Source organism: Ovis canadensis, chromosome 5 (genome assembly GCF_042477335.2).
Source record: "Ovis canadensis isolate MfBH-ARS-UI-01 breed Bighorn chromosome 5, ARS-UI_OviCan_v2, whole genome shotgun sequence".
In the NCBI taxonomy this organism is placed as follows: Eukaryota; Metazoa; Chordata; class Mammalia; order Artiodactyla; family Bovidae; genus Ovis; species Ovis canadensis.
The window spans coordinates 43731552-43744094 of record NC_091249.1 but is presented as its reverse complement, the minus strand read 5'-3'; the positions used below and the strand labels follow the sequence as shown (position 1 = coordinate 43744094).

The window sequence follows — 12543 nt, the reverse complement described above, 5'->3', positions numbered from 1 at the left end:
AGTCGTTGTGTCCAGCTCTTGCAACCACATGGACTGTAGCCCGCCAGGCTACTTCGTCCATGGGATTTCCCAGGCAAGAATACTGGAATGGATTGCCATTTCCTTCTCAGAGAATCTTCTCAACCCAGGGATGGAACCTACACCTGCATTGCAAGCGGATTCTTTTACCGCTGAGCCACGAGGGAAGCCTTGGTGGATAGTACTGAGACAGAACATTTCCATCATGTCTCAAAGTTCTACAGGACAGCCCAGAGATCTAAGAGAGATGTCTCTCTCTCCTGCCGAGCCTCAATCTTGCCCTCAGTCTGTGCATAACCCAAACCCAAAGATTGGTCCCCAAGCTCTTCCACTTCCTAAAGAAGATTTAAAACTGGTAACGACAACAAAAGTCGTTTGGCCTAGTCCCGCTAAGAAGGGGACACGGTAATAGAACGCCAAGATTCTTCCACAGCAGTCAGTAGAGCAAGTGGGCGGTAAAAAAGTAGCCGGGACCAGACGTGGGGGCGGAAGGAGACGCAAAGGGGCGGGGAGGAGCGCCGCGCGCTCGGACGGACGCCTGCACGAGACCGGGGGCGGGGCCGCGCGCCGCTGGGCGGGGCCGCGCGCGGCGGGCCAGGGAGGAGGGGGAGCCCGGCGGCCGGCGCGCTAGCCTAGCCGTGCGTGCTCACGTGACAGGTCCGCGAGGTCCCGCTCGCGCAGTCGTCTGGGCGAGCGAAGATGGCGGCCGAGAGGGAGCCTCCTCCGCTAGGGGACGGGAAACCCACCGACTTTGAGGAGCTGGAGGACGGAGAGGACCTGTTCACCAGCACTGTCTCCACCCTAGAGGTGAGACCGCGTCGCCGTGGGTGCTGCGCTCCGTTGCTGCCGCCCGTCTCACCTTTTGGTGCTTGCCCTGCCTCGACTTGACCCTCCGCGTCCCCCCCACCCCAACCCCCAGGTTTGCAAGGACCTGGTTGGGGCGACACCTGTGACGCGGGCCCCACCTCGCGTACCTGTCATTGGGCCGGAGTTGGCCTGGGCGGCCAGGCCTGCTTAGGAGAGCGAACTGCGGGGCCGGGGGCCGACCTGATCCCCTGAGGGCCGGGACCGGACGGAGCATCGAGTGTCCTCTCCCCGCTCAGCTGGCCCTCCGCGGTGTCACTTGCGCCTCTCCTTCCAGAGCTCTGAAGGTCTTGCCCTGGGTCTCAGCACACCTCCTGGCGCTGCCGGGCAACCTCCGCAGCCTCTTTCAAGAGGTGCTTGCTTTTCCCTTCCCAAGGGAGGGTGTGCCTCTGAAAAGGGAGAGCAGTGAAGAGAGCGCGCTGAGTAGCCGGGGCGCTGGAGGGACCGTGCGAATGCACTTTTTTCCCGGTCTTGGACCATCAAGGACTGCTAGTTCCCCTTGAGGGAGGTACCTCTGTTTTAGACTGTTAAATAGGTAAATGAATTTGGCCGGTTTTGCTTGTGTTTAGTTTCTAAGCCTTTTAAGGATCATAGTGTTGATAAAATACAAAGTTGAAGGCAGGGAGTAGTCCAGGAAACTGCTAGGCAGTGGGGGAAGTTTTTTTTTTTAAGTTACCAGGGGACAAATAACAGATCCTCACTCCTTTTTCCTCTTTTCTCGCATGATCAGCGGTCTCTGAAGCTACGTGTTCCTGTTTTTGTCAAAGGAAACGCCCTCTATGAACTTAACTGTATTGGGCCTCCTGAATCTAGTTCATGTTTCAATTGCTTTGCCTTTGATGAGAGCACACACACCTGATAGCCGAACTTTAAGTGTGTGTATGTGTATTAAAATATAAGCAAATTTCCCAAAGAATTGTTTACCTTAGACTGTGAAAGTGAAGTCTCTCAGTCGTATCCGACTCTTTGCGACCCCATGGACTGGAGCCTAACAGGCTCCTCTGTCCATGGGATTTTCCAGGCAATAGTACTGGAGTGGATTGCCATTTCCTTCTCCAGGGGATCTTCCCGACCCAGGGATCGAACCCGGGTCTCCCACATTGTAGACAGACGCTTAACCGTCTGACCTTAGACTTCCTTATAAAGTGCTTTTTTAATAAGCTTCCCTAGCTTGATCCACTCCGCACCAAATTAATTGAAAATTATGGTAGAATATCCTTTATTTAGTTTTCAGTTGCGTGGAACTGGTAATTTCCCTGACCGTTTTCAGGACTGACCGTATTCTGCTAATTGTATATGCCTGTTCTGGCCAAACCTCACCTCTCCTCAAGATTTTAGGCTTCTTGGGGCCAGGGATAGTACCTGGATCATCTCTGTGTTCCTCATAAAATCTTGATCATTTGCATTTTGCAAATATTTGTTGAATGAATTGTCAAAACCAGCATCTCCTAAGATTTAATAAAAATTATCTTGCACAGCAAATTACCTTTTGGGGGTAGTATCCTTGTAGTCCTTTATACTTTACAGCTACATGACATGTTTTGAAAGGTAATGTCTATGCAGGATTGTAAGACCTGTATTCCCTGTGGGGCTACAAAGATTTTCCACCAACAAGGATCAGAATAAACTTAACGTTAGTGTAAACTAGAATATTGTGATCACTAAGCATTGTGTTTAATCGAGGTCTTTTTAAAGTTGAGTGAAAGGAACTACAGTTTCTATTTCCCATTTGGGTGGGACTGTTTAATAAGGCTATGTGTTCCCCACCCCCCCCTCCCCAGTTAAAGTCTGTAGAGCTCTGAGTATGAATAAATGTATTGTGGTTAGTGCATTATGAAAGCTTTCTAAAAAGTTGGATTTGATTATTCATCTAAACCTTTTATTTCATGAGACTCAGGATATTTTAAAGTAGTATAACTGTGAGGCTTATAAATTCAGAATTATTATTTTTTGCTTTTCAAGCTATTTTGGGAAGGGTACATAGCAGTACTTATTAGTATACCAAAGCTGCTCTAAAGGAATATTTTTTCAGCATGTCACTTTTCTTTTGAATAGAATAGTGCTTCTCAAACTTCAGTGTGGAGGAGAAACTATAGGATTCTTGTTTAAAATGCAGATATCTTTGTTTCACTAGAATCTGCATCTTTTCTGAGTGTTCTGTATCATTGCTTTTCAAACTTCATATGTCAGTTACCTCCATCTTGTTAAAGTGCAAATTTTGATTCTGTAGGGCTGGGATAAACCAGTGTCCTGCATTTTTAACAAACTGTTATTGTGACATTGCTTCTAGTCCATAGACAAGGGTGAGTTGCAAAGCTCCAGGTGATTCTGATGCAGATCATCTGCTTTAAATAGTTATTACCTAAGCTATAAAGTATAATAGACATAAAAATGAACATCTTTCTATTTAAAAAAAGAGTTTTTAAAGTGTTCATGTAGGAACTTTATCCTTTGAGGGCATTGGGAGTAAAAAAATCAATTGAAATCCATATAAGTAAAAATTAAATTATACACAGCTTCAATATCATAATTATTAACCTTGTAATGACTGTACAACATAGTATATATGTATGCTGTGAGTATATTTTAATCCCAGTATTAAAATCATTTCTTTTCAAAATGAACAGTCACATAAAGCCCTAGTCAGGAGTTAAAGCGTATTTGAAACATCTAGTTGTATGCTTCTGTTGTGACTGTGAAACACGGTGGTGAAGGGCGGGCATAGGGGACACGGAAAGAAATGAGAAGGGAAAAAAATCTGGCAAAAGCTTGTTCTTTTTTTGGTACTTGAGAGGCTTTAGATGGTTTTGCAATGCTGCCTTAAAAAAATGATATAGTCCTAAGGTTAAGAGGTGCTTGCCCTAAAGTAGCATGAAGTAGTAAGACTATGCCTTTAAAAAGTCAGGAGATTTATGTATTACTTGCCTGTTCTTTTCTTTCTTTATTTTTGGTTGCCCTGGGTCTCTGTTGCCATGCGAGGGCGTGCTCTAGTTGTGAGGAGCGGGGGCTCCTCTCCAGGTAGTCACCTCTAGATGCGCGGGCTTCAGTAGTCGCGGCTCCCAGGCCCTAGAGCACAGGTCTGGTGGTCGTGGCACACAGGCTTAGTTGCTCCGCAGCATATGGAATCTTCCTGGATCAGGGATTGAACCCATGTCTCCTGCATTGGCAGGTGATTCTTATCCACTGAGCCACCAGGGAAGCCCTGTTCCTTTTTTTTTTTTTAATTTTTGTTAGAGTAAATTAATAGTTGATTTGCAGTGTTGTTCATTTTTTAGTTCATAGACCATACAATTCACCCATGTAATATGTACAGTTTTATGTGTTTTGGTATATTCACAGATATTGCAACATTTTTATTACCTCAGGAAGAAACCCTGTACCCTTTAACTATCACCCCCATCCCCATTCCATAAACCTTAGGCAACTACTAATTCACTTTCTATCTATATGTTCCCTATTCTGGACCTCATATGAGTGAAATCATGTAATATGTGGTCTTTTGTGACTGACTTTTTTCACTTAACCTGATGTTTTCAGAGTCTATGTATGTCCTCCTTTTTATGCTTGAAGAACATTCCATTGTGTGGCTATACCATATTTTGTTGATCCATTTTGTCATTTGTTGGACATTTGCATTGTTTCCACATTTTGCATATTATCATTGCTGGATCATACGATGACTCTGCTTTTAATCAGTTGAGGAATTGCTGGAGTTTCTCAAAATGGCCACACCATTTTACATTCCCACCAGCCATGTATGAGGGAACCCAGTTTTCCACATCCTCACCAATACTTGTTGTTATCTGACTTTTTTATTCTATCCATCATAATGCTTGAGAAATGGTATCTTAGTGTGGTTTTGATTATATTTTCTTTTTTTTATGAATTTAAGTTTTTATTTGGGTATTTCACTGTAGTGCTATGACAACAAAAATCACGTCTGTATACCAGAACATACATATATCAACAGTGAGACTGATTATATTTTCTTTAAGACTAAATTAAGTCTTTCTTAAAGACTATATTTTCTTTTCATGTTCTTGTTGGCCATTTGTACATTATGAAGAAATGTCTGTTCAGAGCCTTTGCTCATGTTTTAGTTGGGTTGTCTTTTTATTTATAAAAAATTGTTTGTGTATTCTAGATACAAGTTCTTTGTCAGATACATGATTTGCAGATGTTCTCCCATTCCATGAATTGTCTTTTCATTTCCTCTGGTGTCCTCTGAAGCACAAGCTTTTTAAAAACTTGATGAAATTCAGTTCATCTACTTTTTATTTTGTTGCTCATGCTTTCAGCATCATATATAAGAATCCCCTGCCAAATCCAAGATCATGCAGGTTTCCTCTAAGAGTTTTATAGTTTCGGCTTTGATTTGTTTTGAGTTAACATTTGTATATGGTATGAGAGAAACTTTTTTTTTTTGCTTGTGGCTATCCAGTTGTCACAGCACCATTTGTTGAAAAGACTGTCCATTGAATGGTCTTGACACTCTTTCTGAAAATTGGTTGACTATAGATGTTTATACTTGGTTCTCGTACTAGCTTCTCATCTTAAGGTCAACTGAAGTTAAGCTGAGTACCACAGTTTCCCTAACACTGTCACATGGTAGAGTTTATCGAATATTTCAAGTGAAATTTCCAGATGGGAGGTTCACAGGTCTTAGAATTCCTTCCCCACCATGTAGCCCCATGCCTGCTCAGAAGATGCTGTACTTGGTTGATTTCAGTAAATACTTGACTGTTTACTCTCTGCTGTACTTTTTAGATGATAGTGGGAGTACAAAGATCAACTAGATATCAGCAGATCTTTGAGGAAAGAAAATCTCTGGTGAAGAAGAAAGAGAAGTATAGAAAACTCAGATCCAAAGAGATTGTGACTATGTTCTGAAAACACACCAGTTTTCACTGAAAGTACCAGTGAACTGGGGGAGATTGTTAACTCTTACCAGCATTCCTGACATGTGGTAGATGGACATAAATGTTTCTACTGGCTAGGAACAGCCACTGAGATGATAATATTTAAGAGAGACTTTAAAGGCTGGAATGAAATTTTCAATGTGGGAAAATAGCAAATGTCACTTATGGTTCAGTCCGTATTGTAAGGAACCATAAATAATTTTGAGTGGCTCTATACAGGGTGTTACAGGTTCACGTGGTGAGACTGCAGAGCTTTGAAGTTTGTTACATAGGTGCATGAGAGCCCTACAGGATTTTCAGGGCAGTAATATGATTGCCTTGGAAGCTTAACGTTCTGGCAGTTTGGGGGATAAATTTGTAGGAGGTATCATTGGTAGGTTGATGAGCTGGAGGTTATTTTGAGTCTAAGGTTAAAGACCTCAAGAGGAATAGTGCAATTAATAAAGGAGAGAAGGAGGTTGATACCATAACAAGATTAAAAGATGGCCATCTTAACGCTTTGAATGTCTCGGGGAAGGAGTTATAAATTTATTTCATTTGGGAATAGGTTACATCAATGAAGAGACTATCAGACAGCTAGAAATCCCGGATGGAGTAGAGATACAGATTCAATACAATTTATTGAATGGCGACACCAAATTGAACTGTGGAAATCTAGTCCTTGGCCTCATGGAGTATATGAATGAACAGGAGTCAGCATAATAAACACGGCTTTGCGGAAAAAAACACCTGCAATACCAGGTGATAATGTGTGTAACTGAAATATGTACATGGTACAGAAACAGTACCATGTACTGTGAGGATGAGATGATTGGAAAGCAGTACTGACTCTGTGCTCATGAATTTGAGCAAACTCCAGAAGACAGTGACGGACTATCACTGGCGTCTTCAGTCCATGGGGTCACGAAGAGTAAGACACGGTGTAGCAAACAGCAGCAGCAGAAATAGTGTAGAAGCCTGCAGTGACAGTTGTGTAGATGTGATCTTTGAAACCTTGAAAAGTAGATGACATCAGCAGAGAGCAAGTAGAGAAAGACTAAGGAGTCTTTTGATAAAGAACTGAAGTTTAGTATCTACTGTTTCAACACAACAGGTAGTAAAAGTGTGTATCTTGTTTTCCTAATTCTGTCTTCAAATCTTTAGGTTGGCATCCATCTTTAAAATTTTTTTTAAAATTTCATTATGAATTACCTGTTTCAGAGGAAAGACATTTTCTGACCAGGTATTTAAAGACAACTGCATGGGAAACACTAGAAAGAGATTTATGACAAGGTATAACTAGTTGACCACTTGCCCTGGAAACTATTAAATATAAGGACTGAACTACTTTTAGTGCCTATAAAAAAAAATGTTACTCTTTAGTTGCTTGAGGCAGAGGTGCTCAAATTTTTTCATTTTTTTTCCTGAAATACGATAATTTTTTTCCTTTTTTTTTCCTTTGCCATGCTACACGGCTTGTAGGATCTTAGTTCCCCTACCAGGGATTGAGCCCAGGCCCTTGGCAGTGAAAACATGGAGTCCTAACTACTGGGTGACCAGGGAACTCCTAAAATTTGTCTTTCATGTTAATTTTCGAGTGCCCACTTTCCTATAAAATTGAACTCTTGTGTTTTTTCCCTGTGATGATAGTTTTTAGTTGTGATAAAATTTACCTCAGTAAAGTTCGCTACCACCTCATTGAAGATGCATGACATTTCTATCACCTTCTAAAAATTCCCTCATGTAGTTAATTCCACCCACTCCCAGCCTCTGGCACCCACTGATCTGCATTTGCCTGTAGTTTTGTCTTTTCCAGAATTTCGTATAAATGGAATCATATAAATGGAATTATATTTTGTACAAACAAAACTGTGTGAAACTTCCTGAATGAGGCTTCTGTAACTTAACCTGAAGTGTCTGATATTTATGGATGTTGCGTGTATCAAGAGCCATTCATTTTTATTGCTGAACTTAGTATTGCATTGTATTAGGCATCACAGTTTTTTGTTGTTGAAGAACATTTCTGTTGTTTACAGTTTGGGGACATTAATGAAGAGATGACATAGACATATATGTACAGATTTTTGTATGAACATATTTTTCATCTCCTTTGGGAAAATACTTAGAAGTAGGATGACTGGTTTTGTGGTAAATACATGTTTAACTTTCTCAGAAACTGCCAAACTTTCTGCTAGAAAGGTTTGGGGTGGGGGGATAAGGCAAAGGGAGATGAAGTTATTTACTTTTAGTCTTACAGGTTGATGGCTCTTTAATAATATAACTCAAATTATAATAGGTATCTGTAGTAATAATATTGGGTTGGCCAAAAAGTTCGTTTGAAAAAAGTGAGTGAGCTTTTTGGCTAGCTCAATATAACTCAAGACCATGTCCATTAAGACAGAGTTCTCCAAGTCTGAGAACTAATCACATATGGTTTCACTAAAACAAAATCATGATATGCTCTGGAGCACCGAATCCCGTGTGCCACAACTCTTGGGCCCGTATGCCACGGCCGCTGAAACACAGGTGCCCTGGAACCTACCCTCTGCAATGAGGGGAAGCACCGGCGCAGCAACGGGAGAAGGCCTGCACGGCGGGGAGGACTCAGCACAGCCAGAAAGAAACAGATACAGTTATTCTTTAAAAACTGATAAAAGCATGGTTCTTCAAGACAAAAGCATGTTATGGTATGTTCCTCCCGTTATAAAATTTGCCTTAATATTGAAAGCTTTTTCCTACTTAGCTTTGTATATATTTATTGAGTGTGAATCCTGAAGGATCGCCTGAAGGACCCTTAGGTGCAGCTGGTTTTGCCTGTTTTAGTATCTGGTCAGGTTTTCATTCATTTTATCTCTGAAATCTAATAACACTATAAAACATTCTGAGAAAGAAGCAAAAGAGACAGATTTCAATGGTGTTTTGAGCCATTAAAAAAAATATGTTTATTTATTTATTTGGCTGCAATGGGTCTCAGTTGAGGTGCTTAGGATCTTCGGTCTTTGTTGTAGCATGCGGGATCTTTAATATGACATGCGAACTGTTAGTTGCAGCATATGGTATCCAGTTCCCAGATCAGGGGCCAAACATGGGTCCCCTGCATTGGCAGCTTGAATCTTAGCCAGTAGTCCACCAGGGAAGTCCCTTCAATGGTTGAGAATTCAGTTGCTCCACATCCTTGTCACTATTTGTTAGTATCAGTTCTGTTTCAGGCAGTGGCATGCTTTGTTTGTTGTTCAGTCGCTAAGTCTTGTCCAACTCTTTAAAACCCCGTGGACTGCAGCACACAAGGCTTCCCTGTCCTTCACCATCTCACGGAGTTTGCCCAAACTCATGTCCATTGAGTCGTTGATGCCATCCAACCATCTCATCCTCTTTTGCCCCCCTTCTCTTGCCCTCAGTTTTTCCCAACATCAGGATCTTTTCCAATGTGTCCACTCTTCGCACCAAGTGACCAGAGTTTTGGAGCATCAGCTTCAGCATCAGTCCTTCCAATGAGTATTCAGGGTTGATTGTTTTTAGGATTGACTGGTTTGCTCTCCTTGCTGTCAAAGGGACTCTTGAGAGTCTTCCAGTACCACAGTTCAGAAGCATCAGTTCTCCAGCACTTCTTCATGCTCCAGCTGTCACATCTGTACGTGACCACTGGAAAAGCCATAGCTTGGACTGTATGGACCTTTGTCGACAAAGTGATGTCTCTGCTTCTTAATATACTGTCTAGGTTTGTCATAGCTTTTCTTCCAAGGAACATGCAGATGTCTTTTAATTTAATGGCTGTAGTCACCATCTGCAGTGATTTTGGAGCCCAAGAAAATAAATTCTGTCACTGTTTTCCACTTTTTCCCCATCTATTTGCCATCAACTGATGGTACTGATCCCATTCTTTTTGTTTTTTTAATGTTGAGTTTTAAGCCAGCTTTTTCAGTCTCCTGTTTCACCTTCATCAAGAGGCTCTTTAGTTTCTCTTCGCTTTCTGCTATTAAAGTGGTATCATCTGCGTATCTGAGATTGTTGCTATTTCTCCCAGAAATCTTGATTACAGCTTGTGAGTCATCCAGCCTGGCATTTCACATGATGTACTCTGCATGTAAGTTAAATAAGCAGGGTGGCAGTATACAGTTTTGATGTACTCCTTTCCTAATTTGGAACCAGTCTGTTTTTCCATGTCCAGTTCTAACTGTTGCCTCTTGACTTGCATACAGATTTCTCAGGAGGCAGGTCAGGTGGTCTGGTATTCCTATCTTTGTGAGAGTTTTCCACAGTTGGTTGTGATCCACATATCTGACTTATGCTGGCTTGAAAGAACTGATCTTTAAATTTTCAGGAATTTTGTAAGCTGGTTAGTAAACAGTCATTGTTAAAGGTTATGTAAACATAAATTATATTTTAAAAGGCAGTAAATATTTACAGCTGGCACTTGTTTATTTCTTTACTGTGTTTTACTAGTTTCTGAGCTCCTGAATTAATGTGTCTATTGTATCTGTGGTGTAAAGTGTCTTACTAGCTCCATTTTCAGTAAGGAGTGATCAGCCACAGAGGTAATTGTTTATGCCACAGAAATCAGCGAAAGCTAAAGTTCAGGGTCTTCTTTCCCAGAGACCTGATTGCTAAATATATACCAGCATACCATTGCTTTTTAATTATTTTAAGAGATATGTAGTGTTATCTCAATGTGATTTTAATATATATTCCCTAATGATTAATGACGGTGAGTACTTTTTTGCCTACATATTCACCATCTGAAAGTTGTCTTTAGTGTTTTTTCATCTTTTTCCCATTTAAAATAGGTTTCCTTATTGAGTTTTGAGAATTTTTCCATGTATTCTGAATATAAATCCTTCATCACATATGTTTTGTAGGTATTTTTTTCCCAGTCTGGCTTGTTTTATCCATTTTTGATTGATAATGCCTTATATGTTTGGAGAAGGCAATGGCACCCCACTCCAGTACTCTTGCCTGGAAGATCCCATGGGCGGAGGAGCCTGGTAGGCTGCAGTCCATGGGGTTGCGAAGAGTCGGACAACTTCACTTTCACGTTTCACTTTCATACGCTGGAGAAGGAAATGGCAACCCACTGCACTGTTCTTGCCTGGAGAATCCCAGGGACGGGGGAGCCTGGTAGGCTGCAGTCTGTGGGGTCACACAGAGTTGGACACGACTGAAGCGACTTAGCAGCAGCAGCAGCCTTATACGTTGCATATGAAATCCTTGGGTAGCATTGCCCAAGGTCACAAAAGTTTTTCCTATGTTTGTTTTCTATAAGTTTTAAAGTTTTAGCTTATTTATATTTAGACTTGATTGATTTTGAGTTAATTTTCTTAGGAGTTGAGGTTCATTTTTTTGCATATAAAATCTCATTTCAATTATTGAAAGATAGTCATGTTACAGTTTGCTTTATGGCTCAGAATATGGTCTTTTGTGGTAAGCAGTATGTGTGTACTTGAAAAGAATATATTTAGTTTGATATTGAGCCGAATGCTCTATAAATCTTAAGTTAGTTGACTGCATTTTTCAGTACATGAAACAACATCAGTAGATTTAAGATTTGTATTAAGATAAAGAAGCTGAACTTAAAAAAAAAATTCTTCCTTGGGTTTTCTTTGAATGATTATCGAAAAATCAATAGAACATTTATGTGTGGGTCTATTTCTGGATTCTGTGTAGTTGGTCTTTTGACTGTCTTTCTGCCAGTTGTATGTTGTCTTGATTCACTGAGTTTTGAAATCAAGTAGTGTGAATCCGGTGAGTTTGTTCTTTTCAAAATTGTTTTTTGACTATTCTTGTTATTTTGCCTGCCCATATAACTTTAGAACCTATTTATTGCTTTCTATCAAAAATTCCTGCTGAGATTTTAATTGAGATAACTATGAACCCATTCATTAGTTTGGGGGAGAATTAGCATCTTGATACTATTAAGAGCCTTTAAGCCATAAGTATACTATTTCTCTCTCTCTCTCTCTCTTTTTGTTCTTTCAGGTCTTACTTGTTTTTTTTTCATTCGTGTTTCTACTTTTCAGCATACAAATCTAGTGCACATTTTATTAGTTTATACCTATTTTACGGCTTTTTGGTGCTTTTATATCTTTTACGTTCTCTCATTAATAGCACATTTTCTCTGTTTTCTGCAACTGTTGCTAGACACTAGTTCTAGTAGAGTTTTAGAGTCTGAAATTTATCTTTTTCTTGCCTTAATGCACTAGCTGAATCCGCCAGTGTAATATTGAATAGAAGTGGTGACTGTGGGTATCTTTTCCCCATTCACGCTCATAGGAGGAAAATGTTCGGTTTTTTTTCTTTCTGGAGTATTGTTTTGGTAGATGGCTTTTATTGGGTAAAAGAATTTCCCTTCTATTCCTAGTTTTCTGCATTTTGTGTCTATGAATGGATATTAATTTTGGCAAATGCTTTTTCTGCATGTAATATATTCATGTGATTCTCTAGTTTATTGATAAAGTGGTGTTGATTGATATTCAAATGTTGAGTAAACCTTGAATTCTTTGAATTCCCACACAGCCATAATGTGTTTATTTTTCTTTATATATTGCTGCACTCAGTTTGCTAGTATTTTGCTGCTGTTGTGTCCATGTTTGTGACAGATACTTGGGTGCTGTTTTATTTTACTTGTAATGTCTGATTTTGGGTATCAGAAATGCTTACCTCATTAAATGAATTGGAGAGTGTTTTCTCCTCTTCTGTATTCTTGAGGAGTTTGTGTGGAATTAGTCTTATGTTTGCCTTAATTGTTGGCAGAACTTGGTAGTGAAAT

The 12543-nt window shown here is 40.4% G+C and overlaps 1 protein-coding gene across 1 annotated transcript in view; it reads left to right on the top strand.

Annotated features, from left to right (window-relative positions):
• Positions 1-568: 568 nt before the first annotated feature.
• SNX2 (sorting nexin 2) overlaps positions 569-12543 on the top strand; it is a 61787-nt gene continuing 49812 nt past the window's right edge. The window contains exon 1 of the mRNA XM_069591677.1: positions 569-825. Coding sequence (XP_069447778.1) covers positions 718-825 — 108 coding nt within the window. The 5' untranslated portion in view covers positions 569-717. The remainder of the gene's footprint in view (positions 826-12543) is intronic.